Here is a 13,003-nt window from a genome sequence, read left to right as displayed (position 1 = left end):
CAGTGAGCTGTGCTGCTGCAACGACTTTCACCCCGTGTCTAGACAGCAAGCGTATCAGACGCGGTTTTGACGCGCACGTCACACGCAACAGGCTCTCATTGTAATCCATGCAGCTGTCTGCACCGGCTCCGTACCTGAAGCGTTCATTTACGCTTCAAGTCTATTTCCCTCCGTTTTACGCGCGTCACGACAGTCATACACATTGGGTTCTGAGTGCTTCCAACATGCAGGTGACCTACGCTCAATACTGCACCTGAACGCCTCCAGTATAGACACACCGACGGAGCGCTCGCTGCAGCCCTGCTGACGTGCTCCTCACGCTGTCTAGACACGGCGTTAGAATAACCTGGGAACACACCGGGGCCCTCAGGTGTTCCAAGTTAGCTAACGAGCACCCGCAGAGAACAGACAAGACAGGTGACTCACACAGATAACGGGGTCATCACTCAAGAGCGCTCCTCTTCTTACTTACATAAGAAAAAGAAATATTTACATGACTGAACATTATGTATTATGCACCCACATACAGGTAAGAAGCTTTTCTTTGCTTCCTCAGTTGAGTTTCTTTTTTTTAACTTAATAGCACTGACCCTTCCCGACACCTCCTGCCCCCTCCCCCGATCCATTTATCAGCGGTAACGTTATTACAGGGCCTGCGTCTCACCCACCGTGATGAAAATCAGTTCCTGAACACGTTGCGAGAGCTGGACTCAGTCTATAGCGAACATGTGGATGTGTTTGTCTTGTTTCGCCTGGAGTTAAATGGCTTCGGGTACCTCGACAGTAACTACCGGTCTAAAAGTTTGAGGGGTGACTTCTTGGCTGCAGCGACCAGAGTGCTTGTAGTGTAATGGGGGAGCCCCATCTGCAGCGAAGCATCACCTATCTTGTGAGTAGCTGCTGCTGTTGTTGGTTTATTTGTTGGCTTTCTGAGGGTTTTCCTGTATCCCAAATATTTTACAAAGGTGGAGGAATAAGTAGGGAGACGCTAGCCAGACTTTAAAAAGAGTTAAACTATCCTAAAAGGCATGGGAACGTGTAACCCCTTACGGTCAAGTATCCATGTGTCATCGCTTTAGTAGCTTATTTATCATTGGTCCCGATGTTTTGTTAATTATAGAGATTTTCTAATTAGTGTATGAGATTATCTTGAAAACAAAGTGAAAATTGCAGATGCATACGCTGGCAAACGTCTGTACTGCATTCCGTAGAACTTATTTATTTATTTATTTATTTATTTATTTATTTATTTATTTATTTATTTATTTATGAATAACAGGATGTGAGTCATTGGATGGCTTTTTTGTTTTGGTAATGAGCTTCAAAGTGAAAGTACACTTCAGTGTTATTCTAGTTTTGTCAGCATTGTTACACACACATCTTTTTACATGGATATAAAAAAATAAAATGTAAGAAAAATAATGAAAAGTATACAATCTGCATGTCTAATGCAGAGTTAACTGTAGAAAAAAATGTGAACAGTGTAAAGGGGCCACTTGTGGAAAGCTCTCCTCATAATGCTCCATTGAATGGCTTCCTGAACACTGGGAAATATTCGTCACCTCACTGGATCTGGTTCAAGTGTGGTTGATTAGTGTAATCTGAGTTTTCAATCTCTATATTGTATGAACTACCTTCCTTGTAGGTTTCCTCTCATTGTATTCCAGGGAGCGCTAATAAAAGCTTTGCATTTCAACAAAGCTTAGGTACTGTGCAGCTCAAGAGAAGTGCACCAGTGAATATTCACTGTAATAGGAGCATAAATCATCAATTTATACATTTCATAAAGTGTACGTTATTGTTGGCTTTGTTGCAACAGTTTATAAATGAATGAACAGAAATAGATGAACAAAATAAAGCAAAAGACAAATAAATGAACCGATTAGTGATTAATAATTGTAACAAACTTGAGAATAACGGTAACAATGTTATAGCCTTTTTCTTTTTTTTAGCTTGTAATTCAATTGTCCAAAGATTGTTAGGTTTCTTTCTATAAAGTCAGATGGCTCATGATTTTCTGGAGAGGCAGCCAAGACACATCTGGTTTGTAAATCTTTAAATCAATAAACTAGTGCCATCATCAGTGACCACTGTCAGTATGAGCTCAGCTGAGTGTCTTATCACCACAAAGGTGATAAAAAGTGATGAAATAACTGTGAACAGCTGTTATGGTGTAACTTCCTTGCATTGTGACAACATTTAAAAAAATGATGAAAGGTTGCTAGAAAAGCCCTAGAAAAATGATAAAGTAATTGTTTTTTATAGTTTTACTCACTCATCCATCTTTTTGTGATGTTTTCTGACTGGCTGATGCTGAAATATAATCGTGGCTAACTATCTGCCAACACTAGACAACAAAAAAACCATCTGTGATTGGTTATAATACAGGGTTGAAGTTATTAGGCGTGTCAACTAATTATCAGTTATGCAATATTTTAGTGATCTCTCAAGGGACTTTGTATTAACGATTCAGAGTGCATAGTGGATATCCCAATTACACCATTAGGAGTATGCCACAGCTAAAAAGTTAAAATCTCACAGTTAAGTCAAAAATAATAACATACTGACAGTGTGGCAAATGTATAACAATACCATCTGGATGTGTCATATTTCAGAATAGTGGTATGAAGAAATGGATAAAAATTGTGCACTCAAATGTCATGTCTGGACATGATACACTCATACTTATTATTATTATTATTATTATTATTATTATTATTAAAGAGCTAAAGGGGTATTAAAATAATTGTAATTCCATGAAGTCCATGTAAGTAATTAACTTTTTGTTGAGGGCATCACTTCACTGACGTAGAGAAACCGTGGGAACCCAGCTCACCCTCTCAGATAGGGAGAAAGTTTCCACTCCAATATAGTCACACCAGAGGAATGTCTCAACAAAATGAGTAGATAACAGCAAACACAACTCACTCACTGCATTTGATACTGTGCCATACAAAGAGCACTTACATGTGGTTCTTTCATATGCTTTTGTGTCCCATTCATCTGTTGCCAGGCTTAAATGATGCAACTGAGGCAAAGAAATACATAAATGGGTAACAGAATACATGTTTGAGTGATTTATGCTGTATGTGGGTGCCCTCTCACCCAGTGCCCCATCCACCAGACCTGTGTTGGTTTCTTTCACTGTCTCAGTTTATTAAAGGACACACAAAAGATGGGTGTTCAGAAAAGTTTTGTGAAATGCATAAATGTAAAGCTACGGGGACACAAGCTGCAGACCAGAATGCTTAGTGCAGCCAACTTCAATAACAGATAACTGACTAATAACTGAAGCACTATTATGTAGAAAAGTGTAGCACTCTGTCAAAACCCATAGTTTGTTTTTGGCTGGACCACGACATCAGGGCCAGCCCTATAAACGCAAATGTCCGTGACTGACTGAGTGATGAAGGTACACCATTGGTTGGCCAAAGGCCGCCGAAAGGACAGCCAAGTATCCCAGAATGTATTTCACACCAAGCGGTAGCGATGGCAGAGATTTTGAGCCAGTCTAAAAGCTGTTGTACTTTTCACTGTAGGACTGTTAATATGTCACTGTAAGTTTTAATATTTTTTCAGGCGAGAAAGTAACCATTTAGATTCCCAATACGTGGTCAGCTTATCCACATAACACCTATTTGGAAATTTGCTCCGACCTCTTCAGAGTTGTGTCGGAGCTGCTGGCTGGGTGAGACGAGCCAGTCATCTCAGCCTCTAGCAGCCTGACTCAGCTGGTTGTTTTATTTTATGAAGCTACATAACAGTTTGGATTTTTATTATAGCTACATTACAGACTGAATAACATAATTTACTGCATCTCGCGGTCAATGAGAAGAAAGTGTCAGTGGAGCTGAGTTTAGATTATTTTGTCAAAGTACAGTCAGGTAGTTGTGTTGAAGCTGAGCTGCTGCTGTCAGCAAATACACTGCTGTCCCAATTGCAGAATGATCATACTGCGTCCTCCCATCCTCTGACGTTTGTACTCCCGAACTCTCGAACTTGCCAAGTCTGAACTTGGTGTACTTGGTTTTGGGAAAGGCGCTATGTCAAATTGGCTTCAGTCAAAGCCTGACGCACTTCCTCTAGCCTTTCATACGTTGTCCAACCATATATGAGGTTTTGACCTAATCTTGTTTAATCACTAGGTGGTACGTGGATATTAGTAGTTAATAATACAAATATATTCTGTATTAATATTAGAATCTGTTGGAGAGCTACATTATAATAGCAATAAAATGATTGCATTTGCTGCCTGTTTTCTACAAACAACTATTCATGAAGTTATTGTCTTGCTTGTGCATTATGTCTTCCTCTGAATACGTTTTCTGTTGCAAATGCAAACTGGTTGGCCTCTGACCATGAGCTAGAGCAAGACTTGTGCAGTATATTTTCTGTACATATGCATGCTGTACTTTGTCATGCTGCATGTGTACTACAAAAAAAAGTACGCTACTGTAGCACAGTCCTAATTCTCATTTAATGGGAGTGAGCCACTTTAGTGTAAGCCTTATCTTGATAATGAGTTACTAAGCCTCTTTGGAACATGGCTCGTATGATTGGCTTGACTGTACTGGATCAAAGCACTGTAATCTCGAGCATGGAGATAGACAAAGGTTGAGGATTTTAGATCAGAGTATTTGACCCGTTGTTAGCGTTAAACCACCAGAATTTATCGTCTGTAGCAATTGTTTACTAGTGAAGTGTTTACGAAATGTTTGTTTTTTATTAATATTGATGATTATTCACAAATCAGAGGAGTATGCACCCAAATTATATGCAACGTCATGCATCTTATTGAGTGGAACTGGGATAGAATTAAGATGAGGTGTTTCACATTTAAGAGGGTATGGTAAAGTGTGTTTGCATTATTTATAGGCATTTTCTTTGCTACTTGTAAAATAGGATAATCTGCACCATCAGTATTCTTGCTGCTTCCTCTGGTAAAATATAACTCCAGTTCATCTTTTGATTTTGCTAATTGCTTTTAAAAATCCCTCACTGGAGAACAGGAGTTCTTACAGATTATTAATCATATCAACAACTCATGATTCTCTCTTCTACAGTCAGAAAAAACAAATATGTTAGATTACATAAACTGCTGCATACCCACATCAAGAGGTTGACACCTTTTTTTTTTTTAAGATTTCTCCTTCGATAAGCATACCAACAACGGAAGACAGTCTCTGTAGTGTAGCTGTCAGCTTTTGTCATGGGAAACAGCAAAAGATTAATGTTGCCATCGTTTTCAGCTGGCAAGTGAAGCAAAGTTACCTGTCAGTGCGTGCCCACTGATGGGCTTTTAGAGAGTGTGACTGGTCATGAACTTAGAAAGTGACAGCAGTGATAGATGTATCTGATGTGTAACATGTGCGTGTGTGTGTGTGTCTGTGTGCGTGCGTGTGTGTGTGTGTGTATGTGCGTGTGTGTTTGTGTCCTCAGGGTGACTTCACCTGGAACAGTGTTTCAGGACGTCGCGTTGGCCTGAAGCCCGTCCCCCTGCAAAGCCTCTCAGAGTTGGAAAGGGTTCGTCTCCAGGATGTGGCCTTCAGGCGACTGCTTCAGGATCGCGACCTTGGCTGCCACATCACCATCCCTAAATGTATTAGAACACACATTCTCTCTCTCTCTCTCTCTCTCTCTCACACACACACACAAACATTTAGAGTCACCTTATCCCAGGCAAAAGCTTGTCACAGCACGCCTTCTAAAACACATGCAGAACATGTCTCTTTTGTTTTGTTTTACATGCAAACAGTTATTTTGCTTTGATGTAAAAAATGACTGTAGCGCTCTTAAACTCTTGCTGCATGATTGATTTCATGGTGTGACATTGTCTACTTTTACTGTAACATGCTTCATCTCAGCCTATTTATGAAATTTATGTGTTAGTTTTCTCAGTAGACTCCTTATCCTGCTGTCTACACTCATGCTAAACTTCAAGAATGTCATTTTGGGGGGGATGTGAACAAAGGAAAATAATGTTTGAAACTTCTGTCTTTTGAAAGAGCATTTGTACAGAGGTTATGAATTGAGATTCACACTGCACATCTTTGTTTTGAAACTTTATGCAGTTTGCATGCATTTGTTAGCTCTTTGAAATCATGTACTAGTTTAGGAAACAAGACCTAGAATATCAAGTGGAGCAAGCAAGAACAAGAGCATACTAACTAGGGTTTTGTATTTAATTATGACTCCTATGCCTTTTTTTCAGATGGCCACAAGCATAAGAAGTCACTTATGCGGAAGTTGGATTCATTATCTAAAGAGAAGAGTAAAGACAAAGGTAATGAGGGGTTGGATAGCCACATAGACAGCGTATTGAGTCACAGGGCAGTGTTATTCCGATTGTCCTTTATTAACAAGCTTTCATTGCTCTTGCACAGCATGATGTAATAGCAGTATAGTGGGAATTTGAGTGCTCTACATGAAAAAAATATGTTCAGATAAGACTTTCTAACACACACTCAGTGATAATATTATTGTTAGTCCAATCCACTGAAGATAAACACAGCTCTTTTTTTTTTTCTTAGGTTTGTGGGGGCCTATCAGGTTTTCATCCCCCCTCAGTTTCTAGCCTTGTCAGACACTTGAAAAGATACTCTGATCCTTTTTGATGAAGCTCTATTGATTCATTGAAGCAGACATTCTCAGCTGTTCTTACCCACAGAGCACTGAGTGATCAGAATCTCTACCATTGCAGTAAAGAAGTCTCAAAGGGAGCTGAGAACTTCAACCACTGCACTGCCCCGCCCATTGCAACAATCTGGCAGGAAAGTGATGTTCTCTGTTAGACAGGCAGTCAAGGGAAATAACAAAAACAATCTTAAATGGTGGCTCATTCATTATAGCCTGTCCTCCGGCATGGCCAACCCTCTCTTTCCTCTTTTCCCCTTTTGTTTACAAAGGCACTTTAGAAAGTATGTGCTCCTTGACTCTAAATATTGAGTGTGTGCTGCAAAGCACTGTTTGTGGTGTCTCGCTTGTCATAATTATTCTGAGCAGAATTTTTTTTAAAAGTTCAAGAAAAGGATAAAATATATAATACGCTGACATGACTGACACATCTGAAGGGTAACTCAACATCACCCAGTTAACTTGTAGACAAGGATATGAAGTTAAGGTCTCCCTGTCTTGCCCTCCCCCCCTCACACAGAGACTACGCCCCAGGCGTTTGGCATACCTCTGTCGCAGGTCATATCCAACGACCACACACACAAGCAGAGGCATGATCCCCCGCGGGAGGAGCACAGTGACCCCACTGAATTGATGCTATCCTTCCTGCACCTCAATTCCAACTTCAAGAGGGCCAATAAAGAGCAGCTGTCCAGCAGCAACTCGTCCCTGAGCTCCACTTCTGAGACACCCAATGAATCACCTCTGCTCAGCATACCAATCGTAGCCCCACGGACACGCAGGAGGGTAGGCTTTTCTGTCAATAAACCTGGCACACTGGAAGCTGTCTGATTACACATGCACACTAGATGTCTCTGGGAGTGCATGGATATTCATTCAGTGGGTGAATGGTGCAGCCAGTAAAATACCGCAGCACATTTTATCAAAACATTTGATAAGTAGCTTATCCATTCAATGTCGTTTTCATCCATCTGCTTTAAAGGGCGGGGTGTCTGTGGATTGCATCACTGACCTTGATGATAACCAGTCTTGTCTCTTGGAGGCCCTCCAGCTGTCCCTGCCAGCAGAGGCAGCAGGCAACAGGAAGAAGCGCCACGACAAAAAGCTGAGCCTTAACCCTATTTACAGACAGGTGCCCAGGGTTGTGGATGTCTGCTGCCAGCACCTGGAAAAATACGGTATTTAAGACAGAACATAATAGTTTAGATTAGCAATGTGCAGCATATCTCTGGAAACTTGTACACTTTAATGACTTTGACTCTAATTATTATTCATTGCTCTGTTGGCAAAATACATCTTCATCTTTTCTCAGGCCTACAGACGGTTGGAATTTTTCGTGTTGGGAGTTCAAAGAAGAGAGTACGACAGGTAAGATTTCAGCTTGCTAGCTTTATAGCTTTGAAATGCATATGCATTTGCTGTATTAATTACTGTAATATTTCATCCAGCTTCGTGAGGAGTTTGATCAGGGATGGGAGGTACATTTGGATGAGGAGCACAGTGTCCACGATGTAGCTGCTTTGCTAAAAGAATTCCTCAGAGACATGCCTGACCCACTGCTGACAAGAGAACTCTACACAGCCTTCATCAACACAATGTGTGAGGAACACACACACAAACAAAACATATCAAAAAAGCACCAATGCTTGTGGTTGTGTTATAATTGGTGGACTTCCTTTTCTGCAGTGCTGGATTATTCAGACCAAGAGTGCGCCATCCAGCTCCTGATGTTTTTGCTTCCTCCCTGTAACTGTGACACGCTGCAGCGCCTCCTCTGCCTGTTGTCCACTGTGGCTGCACATGCTGAGGACATCCTGGACAAGGAGGGACATGAGGTGAGGAAACTTTAAAAGAGCACAGGCCTCATTTTCAGAGCAGTGCTAACATGGGTTTGAGTAGCATTTGTTATATGCACATGAAGCAGCACACGATGAGGCAAAATGGGGTCTGTCACGATGCATGATGAATAAATGCAATGTCCACCAAGCACAAACAAATATGTTAAGGAAATGAGCAGCTATCACAAGATAATGCTGACTAACAAGAGTAAGGCAGACGAGTAAGTTTATTTGATTATGATAAATCCCTATGCCCAGTGGAAGGCAGTTGGACAGATGAGTGTTACATCTGAAGCCTCTAATTTGAAGAAAATGATGTGCCAACGTGCAGCACCATTATTTATGAAGATTCATTATGGGTATCTTGATTAAATGATGTACAACCAACATCAGCGTGCTGCACAATAGCCACACAAACATTGTGTTTCTGAATACATCTTATTGTTTGGTCATAATTTCTTATTGTCCCAGTTTATATGTTTTAAACAACCATGTTTAAAACCGTGAGGTGCATTGTGTAAGTATAGTTTATCTCAACATCTGCATTTTCCTTTTTTTTTTTTTTTTTTTTTACTCCATAAAGCCAGTCTGGACTCTCTTCTCCCAATTATTTGTCATCACACTCTCCTTTTTATATTCCATTTCCCAATTCTTTTATGTATAGCACAGTGTGTGTGTGTGTATGTATGTATATATATATATATATATATATATATATATATATCTGAAATCATTGTGATTGTGCACATGGCATAGTGCTATGTACTAATCATCTTGATTCAGCTGTTAAACTTGAGCCCAAAGTGTTGCCCTTGTGTTGTAACAATCATCTTTTTTGTGTTACTTTTATGGCTACTATTTGTCATAATGGAGATGAATGGTTTCCCACGGATATAAACACAGTTAAGTCTTGGCCTCTGTGATAGATCATAGACATGTTAACGGTGAACAGGAGGGCTCTTGGGTCTCTTTGAACAAAGGAGGGCATAGCCAGCCTTATTAATGGCGGTAGGGCTGTGTTAGGTGCACATTCCCAACATTTCCTGGGTGCCAAAGAGGGTTTGTCGACAGCAATAGACTCACATTCTTAATACAATAATTACCCTATGCATGTAAGAGTTTTCAGTCCCTTGTGTAAGCAAGTGTTGGGTAAATGAATAGAAACTCTAAGCTAAGTTATCTCCATTGTTACCTTTTTATATAAATCAGTCTAGAAAACATTTTGTGTTAAAATAGGGGTCAAATCTGGGTAATTATGGATAATAATTTGGTTGTGATCTGAAATGTTTAATAGCAAAGCTGCTGAAAAAGATACATTTTGTTTTAACCTGATGATCATTAGTTAGAAATCGAAGAAATGAGTAGAAGTGCCATGTAGAAGGGTTACTGGGATGCTTACAACATTGCAGCTGCAAGACTGCACCTACCATATGACAGTACCCAGTGAAAGTGTCAGTGTAGACTGTCCAGACATGCTGTATAAATTCTGTCTTGATTTGTTTAGATGACAGGAAACAAGATGACATCACTAAATTTAGCCACCATCTTTGGACCCAACCTCTTACACAAGCAAAAAAACTCTGACAAAGAGTTTGCCGTTGAGAGTTTTGCCCGTGCAGAGGAGAGTGCAGCCATCATCAGCGTGGTCCAAAGGATGATCAATACATATGATACGCTTTTTATGGTAAGCCATCCTTATTGCAAACCAAAAGTTATTTAAACAGTAAAGGACAGATGAGGCGTCTTATCAATCTCCAGGTCTGAGTCAAGTCTTTATTTGGAATTCCTAAGCTTAATAGAGTGGAGCCACCTAATGTAATGTAAACATTAGCTTTATAGGTTTTCACAAGGAATAGGTTTTTACAGTCACTTATAAAACAAAGTAGAAACACAGTAAAACTCAGAAATCCATGCAATATGTTTTTCCACTCCTGAACCTTGTGAAGTTAAGCTCAGTGAATGCTTCTTTCAGTACAAGGCAAATGAGAAGCTTCACTAGAGAGGTTAATAAGTGCCATTCCAGCCTCCGTTTTTTTTTTTAAAGTAGATAATGACTCGGCACAAGGGCAAGATCCCCATCTACATTATATTTTCTGCTGTTCTCCAGAAAATTGAGTGGTAATGCACTTAATTGGAATACCCGAAAATGATCTGTTAAGGAAGCGGAAAGGCAAAAAAGCATGTCAGACATTTGCTTTGCATCATCAGTAATGCTTTTCTAAACTGCTGATAATTTCTTTCTGTGTATACCATACAGCACAAACATCCTCCTGCAATTGCATATTCCATCACAGATACTGTGTAACTACTGGAAATCTACTAATTATTTGTGTAAACGAGCAATTCATTAAATGTGGTAAACTTCTTTAACAAAGATGCTGATTAAGTGGTAATGCCAATATTTGCATGCGGCACAGAGACACCAACTAATAGGAACAAGTGTAGACTTAATGTCCTTGTTTAGTATGTTCAGTGAATGTGATTCATGGTCACTGTCACCCCTTATTATGAGCTTCAGTGAAACTAAGTTCTTGTTCTTCTCCCAGGTTCCTGCAGACCTGCAGAATGAGGTGCTGATGAGTTTGCTAGACACTGATCCTGATGTTGTGGATTACTTACTGCGGAGGAAGGCCTCTCAGTATTCGTGAGTTTCTGCCTTTTGTCTCACTGAGTGTTTGTGCTGTCCATCTGTCCAAATGTCCAAACGATCAAAATAAGGCATGTTATGTCTCATGATTACCCCCTAGTGAGATGTTTTTTGCATAACTGTCCATATGCCTGGCACTTACATCAGCAGAAAGTTATGTAATATTTAAAGGTTAATAACCCATTTTTTTCTTTTTTGTTTCTGCAGAGATTCAGGCATTCTCAGACCAGATAAGCCCTTCTCTTTGACTGATAGACACTTATCCAATGACTCCATCAAAGCATCTAGTGGGGAGGTGTCTCCCTATGACAATAACTCCCCTGTTCTGTCAGATCGACTGCTGTCCACTGCCGACAGTAGTCCACGCTCAGACGGGATCACCGGACTTTCAGGGCAATACAAATTCAGTGGCCACTCAAAAGAAGGATCTGGCAACACCTCTCCTGTATTGTCTACATATAAAGGTAAATTAAATTTGTTGCAAAATATATTAGTCTAAGGTATTCTGTAATTTAATCTTGATTAGTAGTGTTCTCAAAGAAACAAATATATTTGAAATTACAGCTCCTTTTATGCTTGGTGCACTGGCCACTAAAACAAGTCTCATTTCAACAAAGACTAATGATTTTGTTAGATTTAAATTTATGGGATATGTTGCTGTTTTTTTCATTTTTCATTGATATAATGATCTGTTAAACCAAATTATGTCATCCTCTTGATTCTTTGGTTTCTATTAGAGGGCTCAACTGATAATTTGTGGGATGCCTGGCATGAACTGTTCAACAAGGATTTTACCGGCCATCGCATCACTGGTAATAGAATCCTCTTTATGGGTTGCTGCAGATGGTCTTGAAATATGTGTATTTTTTATTTATCGGGGACAATGCACATGAATCAACATTGACATTTTAACAACATCAGTGTAAACGTGCCAGGGTTAGCTAAACAGCTAATTTGCATCTGTGTCCTGACACAGATAAAAATTGACAAATAGATTAAAAAACTTCAAACATGAAAAATGCATCACAACCCTTTGTCCTAACAAATGTAATGAATGCTGGATGTTAATGAATGGTCTCTCTCAGGCTCCCTTGGAGACATGTCAGAATGTGAGTCGTATGGATCATCTGAGGGGCTGAGCAGTCACCAAGGTAACAACAAGCTGCTCATCAGACCAACGCAAACCTCATTGGGTGGTTTGGAATACATGCCGCACCTCCCGGTGACTCGCAGCAGCAGCGGCCCTCATGACCAGAGAGGACAGAGACAACCAGAATCATCATTACATCAGGGACTGAGCGGCCAATCAGGAGCCCTCAGCTCGGACAATTTAGCAGAAAGGACAGGACACCCAGTTGGTCCGTTCCATAAGGTCAGAAGAGATAGTTTGTCCTCTCTTCACTACTCCGGACCTCTAAGGGAGACTCATATTTCTCATTCCACACCCTCCATCTTCTCGTATCAGCACAACCCCCAAACCACACAACAATCCCAACAGAGCAACACCCCCAAAATTGAAGATACTGCAGATGCCTCTGGACAAGAAAAAGGCTCCAGTACACCGAACTTGCAGACAGAGAGATGGCATATATGGCCGATTCTGTCAAAAGACAATACAGATGCCCTGCCAGAAACCTTGGTGTGATGCACCTTTGGCTCTGTGAGCTACACTGAAGATAACTTTTAGAGAAAGAGGTAGTTCTCCCGTCATACAGTATCATCAGTTGCTGAGATGCTATCTGTTTGTTGTTCTAGTGGATGTATCTAATTGATAAACTGTGTTGATAAACTGTGTTCTGGTGATGGAACTGTTTCGTAGATGTGTTGTCATTGATATTTGGCTGTACCGTAAACTATGTTACTATATATATATTATACTTATATT

The 13,003-nt window shown here is 40.2% G+C and overlaps 1 protein-coding gene across 3 annotated transcripts in view; it reads left to right on the top strand.

The window, feature by feature from the left end:
* Positions 1-13,003, top strand: part of LOC121906635 (rho GTPase-activating protein 6-like) — a 23,992-nt gene extending 10,989 nt beyond the window's left edge. The window contains exons 1-13 of one of the 3 annotated variants that reach the window (XM_042425591.1): positions 104-529; positions 5,440-5,599; positions 6,212-6,283; positions 7,154-7,419; positions 7,616-7,811; positions 7,946-8,001; positions 8,082-8,232; positions 8,320-8,468; positions 9,976-10,155; positions 11,018-11,115; positions 11,326-11,582; positions 11,856-11,930; positions 12,204-13,002. In XM_042425591.1, the coding sequence (XP_042281525.1) occupies positions 494-529; positions 5,440-5,599; positions 6,212-6,283; positions 7,154-7,419; positions 7,616-7,811; positions 7,946-8,001; positions 8,082-8,232; positions 8,320-8,468; positions 9,976-10,155; positions 11,018-11,115; positions 11,326-11,582; positions 11,856-11,930; positions 12,204-12,763 (2,256 nt within the window). In that variant the 5' untranslated portion in view covers positions 104-493 and the 3' untranslated portion in view covers positions 12,764-13,002. Of the gene's footprint in view, positions 1-103; positions 530-641; positions 890-5,439; positions 5,600-6,211; positions 6,284-7,153; positions 7,420-7,615; positions 7,812-7,945; positions 8,002-8,081; positions 8,233-8,319; positions 8,469-9,975; positions 10,156-11,017; positions 11,116-11,325; positions 11,583-11,855; positions 11,931-12,203 lie in introns of those variants that run through there. The other 2 variants (XM_042425590.1, XM_042425589.1) reach the window with 2 other exon arrangements.

The sequence above is a fragment of the Thunnus maccoyii genome, chromosome 11 (genome assembly GCF_910596095.1).
Source record: "Thunnus maccoyii chromosome 11, fThuMac1.1, whole genome shotgun sequence".
In the NCBI taxonomy this organism is placed as follows: Eukaryota; Metazoa; Chordata; class Actinopteri; order Scombriformes; family Scombridae; genus Thunnus; species Thunnus maccoyii.
Note: the sequence above shows the minus strand (reverse complement) of the source record. Positions and strands in the feature narration are given on the sequence as shown.